The 13,680-nt window shown below is 39.1% G+C and overlaps 1 protein-coding gene across 1 annotated transcript in view; it reads left to right on the top strand.

The window, feature by feature from the left end:
* The first annotated feature begins 779 nt into the window (after positions 1-779).
* The window catches only part of ntrk3b (neurotrophic tyrosine kinase, receptor, type 3b), a 136,238-nt gene continuing 123,337 nt past the window's right edge, over positions 780-13,680 (top strand). The window contains exons 1-4 of the mRNA XM_035682205.1: positions 780-792; positions 903-909; positions 1,592-1,666; positions 5,572-5,643. Coding sequence (XP_035538098.1) covers positions 780-792; positions 903-909; positions 1,592-1,666; positions 5,572-5,643 — 167 coding nt within the window. The remainder of the gene's footprint in view (positions 793-902; positions 910-1,591; positions 1,667-5,571; positions 5,644-13,680) is intronic.

Below are 13,680 nucleotides of genomic sequence, written 5' to 3'. Positions count from 1 at the left end.
CTTCTGGACTGGAGTAGAGCTGCCACTGATTTTTATTTGGCCGGAAGACAGATTGCAGCCATATATATATATGTATATATATATATATATGGTTATGAGACACAATGACAAGTGTAAATGTCTAAATAGGACCAACATTGGTGGCAACGTTGTGTCCTGGAAACAGCAGTAAACAGGCTATGTTTTTGGCAAAATGATCATGCAAGCGAATGCTGATCAGAATAGTGGTAAACTAGTGTGAAAGCAGACAAGTGTAGGTGGACAGCCGAATATGGTTTGAACTATAAAGCCAAAGTAAGAAAAACAACCTCAGTCACTGCTTTACCTGCACAAATCAGATTTTGTTTTGTTCAGATCTCTGCTCAATTTATGATCAGAATTGCTGTTATTCTGGATGTGGCCAGAATTCATTTAGTGGGAAAACATCCTGAAAAAGCATCACTCTTACTGTTAACTGCTCCCACCTGCCAGCCTTCATGAAAAAATTGGCAACCCAGTAGCCAACAATAAAGTAATGCTCGGTGGGATTCCACCAGTGCTGGTTACAGACCTGAATCCTCCTCTCCACCAAAGCAGGTGATGCACCCCAGAGCGCTGCGCTCAAATAAACAGAATGTCTCAGATGCTGCCTCATCATTGTACACCAGATGCACAAGAGCCAAAAGATATGCTACAGGAGCACAAGTTTTGCCAAAACCAATTGCAAGAATGTTGTAGAATGTTTCTGCTGTTGTCACAAAATACAAAGTGTTATCTGATCCCAGAACTCACACTGAAAGATGAAGATGAAATGTGAGTGCAGTTCAAATGTAAGGCTTTGGCTGCAAGACTGTACTATGTGCATGTATGTGGATGGTATATATTTTTGTGTCCCTATGTCTAAACCATATGTGTACATGCAGGTTTGCTGTAGGAAACAGCCAATCAGCTGCCATGCTGCCATTTAAAAAACCTTGGTGTGTCTCGCTGATTGTTGTGTTGGCATTGATTTGAAATTTGACATTTAGGATAAAGTTCCCTTTAGCGTTCAATCATATTTCCCTCTTTCCAAAACAAAGCAATAAAGCCATTGCCATGTACTCTGCTACATCTCCTCATTTCCCCAGCTTAATTGAAACCGGTGTGCCCTATGTGTGTTGTCTATTTCATTTCCAAACCATAACAAACAAATAATTTACAAATGCTCTTTTTCCTAAAGCTAATTTGAAGGCGCCAGCTTCACGTCTTTTATCCCACCACATAGAAAGAGTTTCCCCTGGGAGTCTAGTGATAGCATTAACAGAAGTAAAGTCATCTGGACTATTTATTTGGTCCCCCTTCACACTTCCCCTCACATAGATTAAGCTTCAGAAGCTGCCTCTTGGCAATTAAATCTATCAGAGGGCAGCAGAGAGCGCTCTGTCAGAACTGTTCCAATAATTGCAATTTAAATGAATATGGATTCAAAAACTTTGACTACACACAGCCAGTTATTTTGCAACTTGGGACTAAAAAAAAAAGTTTTCTCCTGTCATATCTCCTGGTTTGTTTTCCTTTCTCCTCAGATGAACAAGAACCTCTTATTTACCATTCTCTTTCTTTCTGTTTACAGACACATAGAGAACTGGACAGGGTTGCAGACTCTGAGAGACGTCGATATGGAGCTCTACACTGGACTACAGAGACTGTGAGTGTTGATGCTGCTGTTATCTGGAGAGGAGTGAGGGGAGATGAGTGAAAGGCACTTCACTTTATTTTAGTCCAACTGTCAAGGGCATGCATAAGACTAAAGTTGCCCGACCAATAGCCAGTTTGCCCTCTTTGGGCTAAGCTGCCCCACTGGAGAAAAAAAAAAATTGTATTGTTGCTGTTGTGGCAGCATAAATACAATCAGCCCATAATTACTAAAGTTAGACCAAATTAAATCGCCATATGATCCCAACTTTTATAACTGTTAGCCTCCTTGCGTGATGTTCCCTGTCATGTGACACTGTAGAATCTGTAAGTACATGGCAACCAAACTTATTGTTGATGACTTGTGAAGGCTCTTGGTGAGCGTTAGAAAGTTGTGGAAATTATTAACGATGAATGGTAGAATCAATGGGATGCCTTGTGAATAAAAATATGCATCTAGGCTTCTAAATAATGCGCAACCAGTCAATTTTTTTTTAGTATAGTAACAGATGATCTCAAGACACTTTTCAAATAGAGTAGGTCTAGACTGTACTCCTTATGAAATTATTTACAGAGACCCAACAGGTCCCACCATGAGCAAGCACTTGGCAACAGTGGCAAGGAAAAACTGCCCTTTTAACAGGCAGAAACCTCGAGCAGACCCAGGCTCTAGGTGGGCGGCCATCTGCCTTGACCGGTTTGGGTTGAAGAGAGTCAGTAATAATATTGCCTTATATTATGCAATCACATGAACCAAACTTAACTTAGTTAACAGGGTTAGGGGTATGGGTTAGGGTTATCTTTTTCAGGTTAAAACAACAGCCCCTCAAAATGTGCATGTCCCTGCCTACTGTGTTGCAAGTCTGGAAAACCACAGTGGAACCTGTACTGCTGTTAATCCCTGTTTTCCATCATGTTGCCCACCTGCTCACTGTAGAGCGGCCAGTGATTTCCTCCCAGAGATGAGAGCAGTAATTCAGCTCAGAGCACAAGTGGCTGCATCACCGCATCGGGATTTAATGTCCGATACTTCTCTGAATGTGACACAATCCCGGCTAATTCTCAGAGGAGATGACAAGGTGTTAGTCGGGGTGTGTGTTTCTGATCCTAACACAAGCTGATGTTTAAACAAGCTTTTAATTCTCGACAGTCACACGCCGGTGGAACATCCCCTTCGCTTTGCTAAGCCACTGATCAAATAATGCTAAAAAGCAGCAGGGAAAATTGAATTAGGGGCCCCTGCTGTTGTGTTGTGATTTTTTTCCCTTTTTTTAATTTTCATCTTTTCACTTCTTAAAGCAATGTTACGCTCCTTTCTTGCTTTTGCTACCCCGCACCATGAGGCCACATCCTTTACATTCCTCTTGCCCCACTACTCCTTCCTCATTCACTGTCTCCCGACCTCTTCTTCCTCTTCATTTTTTCTCTCTCTGCAGAGAACCGTATTCTCTTTTGCCCTCCAAAGTCAGAGCTGGCCTCTCCCCTGATCCCCTTGATCCCTCATCAGGGAGGCCAAGTGCAATATCTCCACCACTAAATTAGCATTTTTCTCATTACCACTGCCTCTCTCCTGCTGCCTTGTCTGGGGACGCTGGCTCCTCCCCGGCTGGAGGAGTCGGGCCTTTCCAGGGAAGGCTGTTACCTTGTGGGGCTGTTAGCAGTATGGCGGGATGAGTGAGAAGAAGTTACTCTAGGATATTTTACATCAATTAATTTACATTTGACCTTATTCATCTTTACTTGAACAAAATGAAAAAATATGCAATAATTAACTGAAATAAACACTGACCTATTAAATCTGTTATATAACTGTACTGTACATCTCCAGAATAGGGCACTAACTTCATTCTTCAGTGGTTTATTATTATATTCTATGAGGAGCACAATAGTTTATCCTCATCTTTCTACAAGTGTGAAATAATTACTGTTGCTTCTCTGCTCATATTTTCGAGTCTACTTATCATTAATCAAATAACAGATTTTTGGATTAAACAGACTACTGACTTAGATTTTGGTTAGAGCTGTCATTAGCAATCTAACTAAAAGAAATCTGTTATAACATACACAATAGTTTCATGCTATTTACTGTATTCACTGTATTCAGTTATCTTCAAATGCAAGGCTTCAATGTTATTGTTATTTTTTTATTTTATTGTCAATTGTCAATCCTCCTAAATCTTTAAAAACAGGTCACAAATGTTTACTTTTATTTTTAAACAAGGCTAAATCATTTTCTTAAACAGCTGGCCACTGTAGTTTCTGGAAAACATTAATCAAACAGTAGTAAATTGTGCATTTGTTTGGGACTATTTTCAGCTGAGGATTAATACACATTTGGTGTACTAGCACAATGCAACACTGTGGCTCATGGTCTGGTCTGGTTTGAAAAGATGAATAAGAGGAATAGAGAAATAACGCTTCGGCTACACAGGAGATACTTGTTAATAATATCAATTCAGTGCCACGTTTGTCTCTTGATGGATTTTGATAAAAAAAAACATTATTTTATTTTGGTGCATCACAACAATATGTGCTGAAATTTCGACTATATACTTTATAGTACTATTTTTATTAGGACAGACAGTGTATCAGATTTTTCAAGGTATTTCAAAAGTACAATATAAGTATAAAATGTTTTGGTGAAGTGCTGTGGCCTTTCAGTTGGTTATTTGTGTGGTTCAGAAAACTAAATAATCACACAAAGATCAGAAAATCCTTCAGTCGAATGTCCGGCTTCCAACACTTTAAAACTTGTTTAGGACCTTACATTAAATGCAGCAAACATCAAATCACTGCTGTTTACGGAGATGATTATGTTCAACATAATTGTCATTACTGTTGTCATCACTGCTGGGAGGATAATAACCAAAGCTCAACAGTCATCCTTGTACATTGTTGTGCTCTTTTCTAGGGAGTGAAATAAAAGTTATTATTGTTTATTAATTTTTCTGGGGAACCCATCAGAAGGTTCCCGAAGGCCCCACAAAACTTCTCAAGGATACTTGGAGACCCACTTTAGGAACTTTTGGGTGATGAAAAGCCACATCCCAGTCAAATGCCACAGAGGCGTGATCAGACTTCTGGAAGGTAATTGGCATCAACAGCTGGATATAATCAGCACGCTGTGTTATGAGGCGCTCACTGATGATGTCAATGGCTTCTTTGGAGAGAGACATCTGTGATTACAAGATTAGAAGTCATTACCATTGTAGCCCATAACAGTGTTTCCCAAACTGGGGCACTGGGAATTCCAGGACTCCTTGAGAGGATTCCACAGGGTCTCCAGCAAAACGAGGATTAGTTTAATTTCACAGTTTTTTTCACTTACAAGTTAACACAATGAGGAAAAGTGTTCTACTGCTTGCTCTAATCAGAGGTTTCACTGGCTTTACAGTAAAGACACACAAGCTCACAAATCTTTCATCGAATGGTGGTTCAAAGTGAATTTCTATTTCAGTGCCAGGTCCGCAGGGTGTACAAAATAATTGTAATAGACAAGGAACTATTCTGATTTGTTACAGTGGACTGCTGCGGCAGGGCCTGAAAAATGTCTTGAAATACATATTAGGTATCACAGTAAAGAAAGAATAATGCAGTACATTATTGTTTCTTTACTGTGATACCACAATTTTTCTTTTTATATACAGTATCATTCAAATGGCAAAATAATTTCAAACTGGAAAAGACAAAAATAAATAAATCTGAGGCTTCTACAAAACAGACCAAAGCAGGGGGGAAAAATCCACATGAGGATCGAAGAGGCACAAGCAGAATAAGGAAGAATGAGGAAAATGGCCTTGATGCAGTTACATGATCAGAACACTGTGTGTATGGTTTGTATGTGCCCACACTAGGAAGAAAAGAAATGTCTTTGTTCATGTGGTTTCTTCACAGTTCATCTGTATTTTATCATTTCAGAACTATCATGAATTGCAACCTGAGGGTGATCCAGGCTCGAGCATTTGCTCAGAATCCACACCTACGCTACATGTGAGTAAATATTCTATCTTTGACAACCATGTTTCCCGTGTCTTCAGAAGATTTATTGTGATCTATAATGCTTGACAGCTTGTAGTATACGGCTAAACATGAGTTAGTGTTAGGCAAAAGATGATGCAGTTGATAGAGACTGACTTCGGGAAAATTGTGGCACTGCCATTACTGTCGCAACTGCCGCACATCTTAAATGAGACATCCATTATTTGCCTTGGATAATTGGATTCCTATCTGCCCCGGCTCTTTGTGCTTCGGAAGAGCAACATGCCAAAGACGCAGTTCCATTTAGTCTGCACTCTCCAAATGGACAATTTGTGCAGGAGGCCGAGCATCAGAGAGCTGGGCAAAGAACAAGGTAATTTCTTTAACAAAGGCTGATGTGTCACCCCGTATGACAGCCTGTTATTCCCCAATTTTCCAGGAGTAAACCCGGGGAGTAACTCAGTCACAGTCTTTACCTGAACACATTGCCATTTGCAATTTCCAGTTGTCAGCTGAGAGGCAGTTTGGTCTCTCTTTTCCTCTGTGGATTACTGCTGTTAGGCTTGAATCTGTGCACCTTGCACTGCGTGTGTGGGAGTGAGAGTAGCAGCAAGCAGTAGTTTATAATGTGGTTGCTAAAATAAATTCAGTATTTATCATTTGAAAACTTAATCTTGTCTGTTAGCGAGACAGAAAAGACTAGTCTGGTTATCAAATTTATCCTGTATATGAGCTGACTGAGAGTGTGAGTACATCTCTGGGTGCACACACTGTGGTGTGCATGCATGTAGACTTATTTAAGAAAATTGGTTGTCTCTTTAGGTGATTGGTAGAGCTAATCGAGCTCATCAACATTTAATGAAAGTTATTTAAATCCCCCCCTTCCCTTTAATTTTCTCTCCAGAACATATATTTTCTTACTGAAACCAAATAACTGATTGTTATCTTTTCACCTCTTCCTCCTTTCCCCTTACTATACATAATTGCTATGCAGTGGTAGATCCAAAATGTATGTATAAGATATAAGAAAAGATTGGGTGAGTAGGTGATGATGCTTTTTCCCCCTTTGTTCTCACCTATGGTGTAACAGTTAATAAGAGTGTGGAATTCAGACCCTCAATTAGCAGACATTATAATGCAAACAATGACAGCTAAAGCCAAAAATAAAATCTTTCCAGAAGTGTTAATTTTTGCTCCCTTTAAACATCCCATACTATATATTTTGAAATTCTCATTAAATTCAGACTGAAAATGCTGTCCTACAAATAGAACAGAAAGTGAGTTTCAGTGGATTTCAACACAGAGGCATTTGCATTGTAATCAGTGAAAGCCCCACCCCAGACAGCCCATGACAGGCCTCTTTTGTGGTCTTGCTAATGCAGATGGATGGTTGCTAGGTGACACTGAGGATGATGATGTCAAAGAAGATTAATTATTATGCCTAAGCTTAGCCTCAGAAGGCCGACCTCATTGATGTCTGTGTCAGACAGGTCTGCTCAGAGCCATCAGACGCTCAACTGGTTGCTCCTTTGTGAGGAGAATTGAAGCTTTGCATCACATATTCAGGCAAAAACGGGCTAAATCTCTCACGCTGAAGACATCATTGATCCCATGTGCTGTAAACCTTATAACCATAATTAACATTCACCCCTGTTACACTCTCGTTTCAATTAATATTCTTCCTCTCTGTGTTTTAATACATGTATCATCCATTATTTTGTATGTATATGTGTTACATAACTTGACTTGACAACTGACGGTTTGCTGAATGCCTCCTCCAAACAGTGATTGTCTAATCATAGAAACTTCAGGCACAGCAGGCCTGTCAAACTTTGGATGTCTGTCTCAGCATGTTGAAGCAGTGCGCATGGGGCTATAGTGAGAGTGATACTCTAAAGAGTTTGGATGGTGGTTTATTTCTTTTATAATACCATATACCAAATATTCTAGAGCAAAAGTATGTGATTACACAGTGTGTCTGCGCTAAACAAACATTAGTATGCCCAGCTAACTTGCTACAGTAGTAACAGAGTGTTAGAGAGAGCCTACGTCAAAGGCCAACAGCATTTCATTCTACATTATTTTGTTGGGTTTCAAGTTACGTTAAAAGAGCTTTGTCTTATGCAAGCAGCAACCTCTGTGGCTGGCAAATGAAGCCAGCAGGGAAGTAACCAAAACTGCAGTTCCTCGAACAGTCTCCACAAGGACCCATATTAAAACAATTTCAGTCTCTATAGTTAATATTCCCTGCTCTGCATGGGGGATGAATTGTTATATAACTTACCCGTTTAAATTATATTAAGCCAAACTTGTTATCCGAGATACTGTTACGTTCGCCAAACAAATCAGTTAGTCACTCATTACTACACATTAGTCATCCTAAGAGCCTTTTCACTTGTAACCTTAAAACTTGAATCATACTGTTGTATGTCGTATACCTCTAGCCTTTTCAAGCTAATCAGCTAAAATATGCTTTGTTATAATGAAGATTTTGATTTTTTTTCTTAATATCTAAAAATACTTGAACTAACTAGCTCTACACCACAATACAAAAACAACAGTTTCTTTATTTCTATCTTTTCAATGTTTAGCTTTAGCCTTTAACGTAATAACTCTCTGTACTTCCTGTTTACACTGCATTGTGTCAATCTGCTGCTTCTGTCTGACATCTTAGCAAATAACTGTGTTGTTTTATAAAGTACTGCATAAAAGACTGACAAAGCTGGAAGAAAATTAGACTTTTTTACTACAGCAGTCTGACAAACATTGACTGCTACTTACATAGTGGTGCTAATTAGATCAGTTCTCCCACACAGCTCTGCCATCAGCTAGACATCTTACTGTTACAATTCAGTAATGGTGGTTGGTCAGAAGTGTTGTTTGTTTGTTTAATTACCTGTTTATAATAATATGATATCATAACAGAAGTTTGATTAGGATAGTTAAATGTGTCAATACAATATTTCTTCAACAAACACTCATCTGGTTATAGTTACTGTATACCATTACATACAGTCCAGTTTTCTATTTTTTAAAATGTATAGCAGACCATGACTTTTTACTTGCATTTACTACAGCCAGCGATAGTGACTGGAAGTTAAAGGTCCAGTGTGTAACATTTAGGAAAATCTATTGGGAGAAATTGACTATAATATGCACATCTATATTTTCACAAGTGTATAATCACCTGAATATAGGAGTCATTAAGTTTTTTTTACCTTAAAATTAGCTGTTTCTATCTACAGACACCACGGGTTGCCTTTCATGGAGTCCACTGTGTAGATAGATAAACAGGCGTTTGCGCCTCTCATGGCCACCTTTAAGCTTGGAAGGGGAGGGTGAAGTGAGGGACTTATGAAGGATGATCTGCAACAACACCACCAGATGCCACTAAATCCTTCACACTGGTCCATTAAGAGAGAAAAACTGAAAATAGAATAAAATGCCCCAGTCAATAAGGTGACAACCCAATAATTCAACCAAAACCAAGGAAAGCTTTTACATGAGCTATTCAGAAACTAGTGTTATAAAGCTGTTGGCTATAAAACACACCACTGACAGTCAGCCTAACAGGTGTATAAACAAACAAACAAACAATGTATAGTACAGCATATTGTGAATAGAAATTCACTAGAAATTAACTCAGCTACATTCAATGTGTGTGATTAACTCTCCAGCATTAAATCTGTGCAAGATACACTCATGACACAAATATTTGAGCAACACTGTGAATTAATGTTCTTGCAAGATGCGAATAGGAACCCAACAATTTGTTATATTTACTTTTTAAACACCTAGATTATGCTTTCCTGCTGTGAATGATTTACAATTAGTGTTACAAACTGAGATTCCAAGACCACAGTTACTGCAAGCAGCCAGTGGGGATTGGGATCAGAGGTCACTGCACCCACACAATAAACACAACAGAGATGGGTAAGTAACACAAGTAATAAGGGAAATAACAGTTATATTATCTTCTTCCATTTACGCACTAAAAACACAGAAACGATTGTACATTGTCTGTGTCCCATTATATGAGTAAATTACATATGACATTTTGTTGGCATGTGGCCAACAGGTAAAAAAGTTTGTGCGCTCCAATCCATTCATGACAGGTGTTATTATTCCTTACATAAAATGCAAAGACATATATTAGAATGGGAGAGACATTTTGGCCTGATAGGGTCAGGAAAATGAGTTTGCAAACTTAACCCATGAGTGAAAATGATTAGCCGAAGTTTGCAACTAAGTCATTTAATTAATATTAAGATGAAAACTTTCTCTAGTCAAGCATTTCAGAAATGTTTCTATGGGATATCTATGTGTTTAAAAGGCCACTCATCAAGCAAACATATTACCATGCTTGTCTCACTGGCACAAGTGACTCAGCAGCAAATCCCATCTCACCAATTGCTGTGGCTGTGGAAACTGATGAAACAGCCTTGAACCTCTTAAGTACCATAAAGGGACATTAAAGGGACAATCAGTAATATTCTGTTTGCAGAGAATGACCATACTTAGTGCCAGTACATCTACAGTTACGTCATTGGCCACTGAGAGATGTCAGTGGTTGTAAACAAGCAGTATTGTCTGTACTCTATATTTTATTTTATGCATGTCCAATCTCTGCTCCCTGGACTACCCGAACACTTTGCTATTTGCATTTGTGGAAGAAGCTACCAGACAACAAGGGAGAATGGTTCTCTTGGCAGTTTCACAACTTAATTTCACACCACAAAACAAAATAAAATAAGTTTGCTGTTTTCTAGTAATAGCTCATTGTTATCTCCAGGCATCATGGCAACAGGGTGGTTAGACAACAGATTTGTTAGACTGGAGGGATGTGACATGGTTACCAGTGTTGTAGTTTCTACTTTCTGCCATTCCATTGAACTAGAAAGTATGTTTTAGTTGGTGCGGTAAATATAATGTGATATGTACTTAGGTTTACAGAGCTGTGTTCTGTTTATTTTATTCAAAGAACCAACAAATGAAGAAGCGTTCTGTAGACAGAAAGTCTGTAATGCAAGGACTATTAGGACTACAATATTACAGGCAGTGTAAGTTGTAGAATTGAACTAAGTATTAGTGAGAGTTGGACTGGAGGCTGGTTGTTGCCTTATTGCATCACTGCTCCTGTGGTCTGGGCCCGGTGAAGGGTTCAGACCATCAACATATAAAAGACGGATATCACGTCTCCACTTCCTCCCACTGTACAAAAATTAAGCCAAAATATCCGAGGTACAGCCGCTGTCATCTTTTGCCATTCGGAGCCAGAGACTGTGCAATAGGGATCAGGCTGGCCTCACTTTTGGAGAACGATCATGTCGTCCATCTTTATATGCACCAATCAGCCATAACATTATGACCACCTGGGCATCCTGGTGGTTTCGCTCCAACATGGCTCTATAATTCATCCATGTTCGCTCCACACAGTTCTGATGTAATTTTTCTCTCATTAATACCCCAAACAAACGCAAATGTCATGTTTTGATCCTGTTTTCTGCATTATTTTTCACTGTTTCAAGTTCGACAGGTGCTCCCTTAATTTATATCATCTTGTTGCACCCTCTGCTTGGGTTTTCCAACTGCAGAATTGGCGCCACCTATTGCTTATCTCGTGAACAAACTACTAATAATCACATAACGGTAGTGGATGGAAACAAGCATTCATTCGCATTTTCTTTTGCCTAAGAACTCGAAATTCTGTTCTAAAGTGTGATTTGGATGCGTTTGATACGTTCGGGCTCTCTTTCTCGCAAGGTAAAACAACCATTGTGTTAACTTCATATGTAAAGAGTATCTGTTATCTTAAATTTCTGAGTGTTTCTGCAGATGTTTGGTAGCCTGAGCACAATTGTCACTGTCATTGTGTCAGAAATGGACTTTTTACAGGATCCGTAGCATCTGATCGACAATAGGAGCTTTACTCTTACCTGCTGAATGTGATGGTGGAGATATAAAGGACAAGAGCCCTTGTGAAATGTCTTTAGATAATAGTAATTGTATGAAAGCTTTAATCTCCTTCAATATGGTCTCTTGAGATTACACACACACACACACACACACACACACAGACATCTGATGCTACTGAAGGTTTTGTGCTGCATGTCCTACATCCTGCATTGCCACCATGCCAATGATTTCAGTCATTTATATTAGTAGTATAATAGTTACTGCTATGGAGATTTATTTTTACATGAATTAATTGAGTTGTCTCAGCATGGCAATCTGACTGTACTGGCTTAGCTTCATTATTATTAAATCATTATTGTTTATTGGTCATTGTAGCCTGAACCATTTGGGTCTCTCCCACGCTAGCACAGTTACAAGCCTCTGAGAAGTGGTGGAATGACCTTGCTGTGCTTGGTCAGGCAGGCAGAGGAGGCATGCTGTTGAAAAATAGTCACACAATGCAGGAATACGTCCCACCAATTTAAAATGCATTGCTTTCACCTAGACTTGTGAGAACATGCATCCACTGTTTTCCTCTCATAATGATGTGTACTTGACCCTTTACAAAACCTGACTCACTTTCCTGGAACCAGAGACCCGGCGGCGGGTAGGCTAACACTAGCAGTTCATCTAGCATCACTTTTACTTACTGTACCTTTTAGCCAGGCGCCAGGGTTAAGCCTGATGGGGCTGTTTTAACCATCCAATACCCTCAAAGGCCAAATAACAACAACACAAGTCTACTGTTTCAGAATCAAATAATACATTTAACTTTTATGTTTTTCAGCCCTGTTTTTTCTCTCCTGTTTTTGTGTTTGAATGACTAATGGGGACAACGAGTTTAGGTAAATTGGTTCAGTATTGACTGGAGCACTGCAGTGTAATCGTTGTACCATCTAATCCAATGTAAGTCCACTCAAGTGTTTGTTTTGGCCACGGACAGACTCTATGGAAAAGATCCCTAAATAGAGAGATCCTTTTTGTTTAACCCATATATACAGTATCCTGTCAGTGGTTTAACCTGGAAGCCGTTATATCGGACCTCTCTGTTATTTACACATTATTACAATTTTTTTTAAGGAATCCTTGTCCCAAAGGAGTTGTGTTTATATAAATAGAAGTAGCTGACTTTAAACATTAGACTGTTGTATAACTGCATCTATCTGAGAATGTGTACGGTAAAAATCTTCTATGATAGGAAAAACAGGTTACATTGATTTGCTATAGGTCTACCTATGCAGAGAAGTCTCTTTCACTATGTGTGTGATTGATGGAAGAATCATAGATCTGTATTGGTGGAGGTGGGGTAGTATAAGCTTGCACTGAGCTACACGCTGTAGGGTAATGTGTTGCTATTGTTGCAGCTGGCCTAGGAAAGTATTGTTGCAATCATGTGGTTTGAATCTTGTATGATAGAGCATATGTACAGGTGTTGATATTGTCCTTCAGGTTGTGATCATAGGCTGTTCATCAGTGTATAATCACCTGAATATAGGATTTGTTACCTTAGAATGAGCCGTTTATATCTACAGCACAGCAGATTGACTTCCTTGGAGTCTGCCATGTTTCTACAGTAGACCAGAAGGGACAGGTATGGACATTTGTATTTTTCAAATGTTTTGTGCACTGCAGTTTCTCCTTGAGATGCCACAAAATCCTAAACACTCGCCCTTTAACTCTCACAAACTCTCATGTCGGGCTTTTGAAGTGATGAGAATGATTTTATCTTGCAGCATCTTTTTGTCTTTTGAAACTCCTCATCAGAACCTTCTATGACAGCTGTAATTCTTTGCTGATTGACAGATGATCTCTGGCTTGTTTCTGCAATAAAGACGTTAGGAGACTATTTCAGTATTTCTGTATTTCACATGTTACACAAGTCATCAGAAACTCAAAAAAGTTCAAGTGGGCTAACTAAACACTGCAAAGGCCGAGCAATAAATTAATTTGGAGAAACTTGGTAGCCTAGCAACATAAAGCTACAAACAACCCATAATGTAACTCTCTGTAGGAGCCACACCAGTGTTAAACTGGTATTTTTTTTACCTGCTGTTGTGATTGTCTAATTCATGAATACAATACAACCCACACGTT

Source organism: Morone saxatilis, unplaced genomic scaffold (assembly GCF_004916995.1).
Source record: "Morone saxatilis isolate NCDOM2014 unplaced genomic scaffold, NCSU_SB_2.0 Contig11, whole genome shotgun sequence".
Taxonomy (NCBI): Eukaryota; Metazoa; Chordata; class Actinopteri; family Moronidae; genus Morone; species Morone saxatilis.
This window is presented reverse-complemented; position numbering and strand designations above follow the sequence as displayed.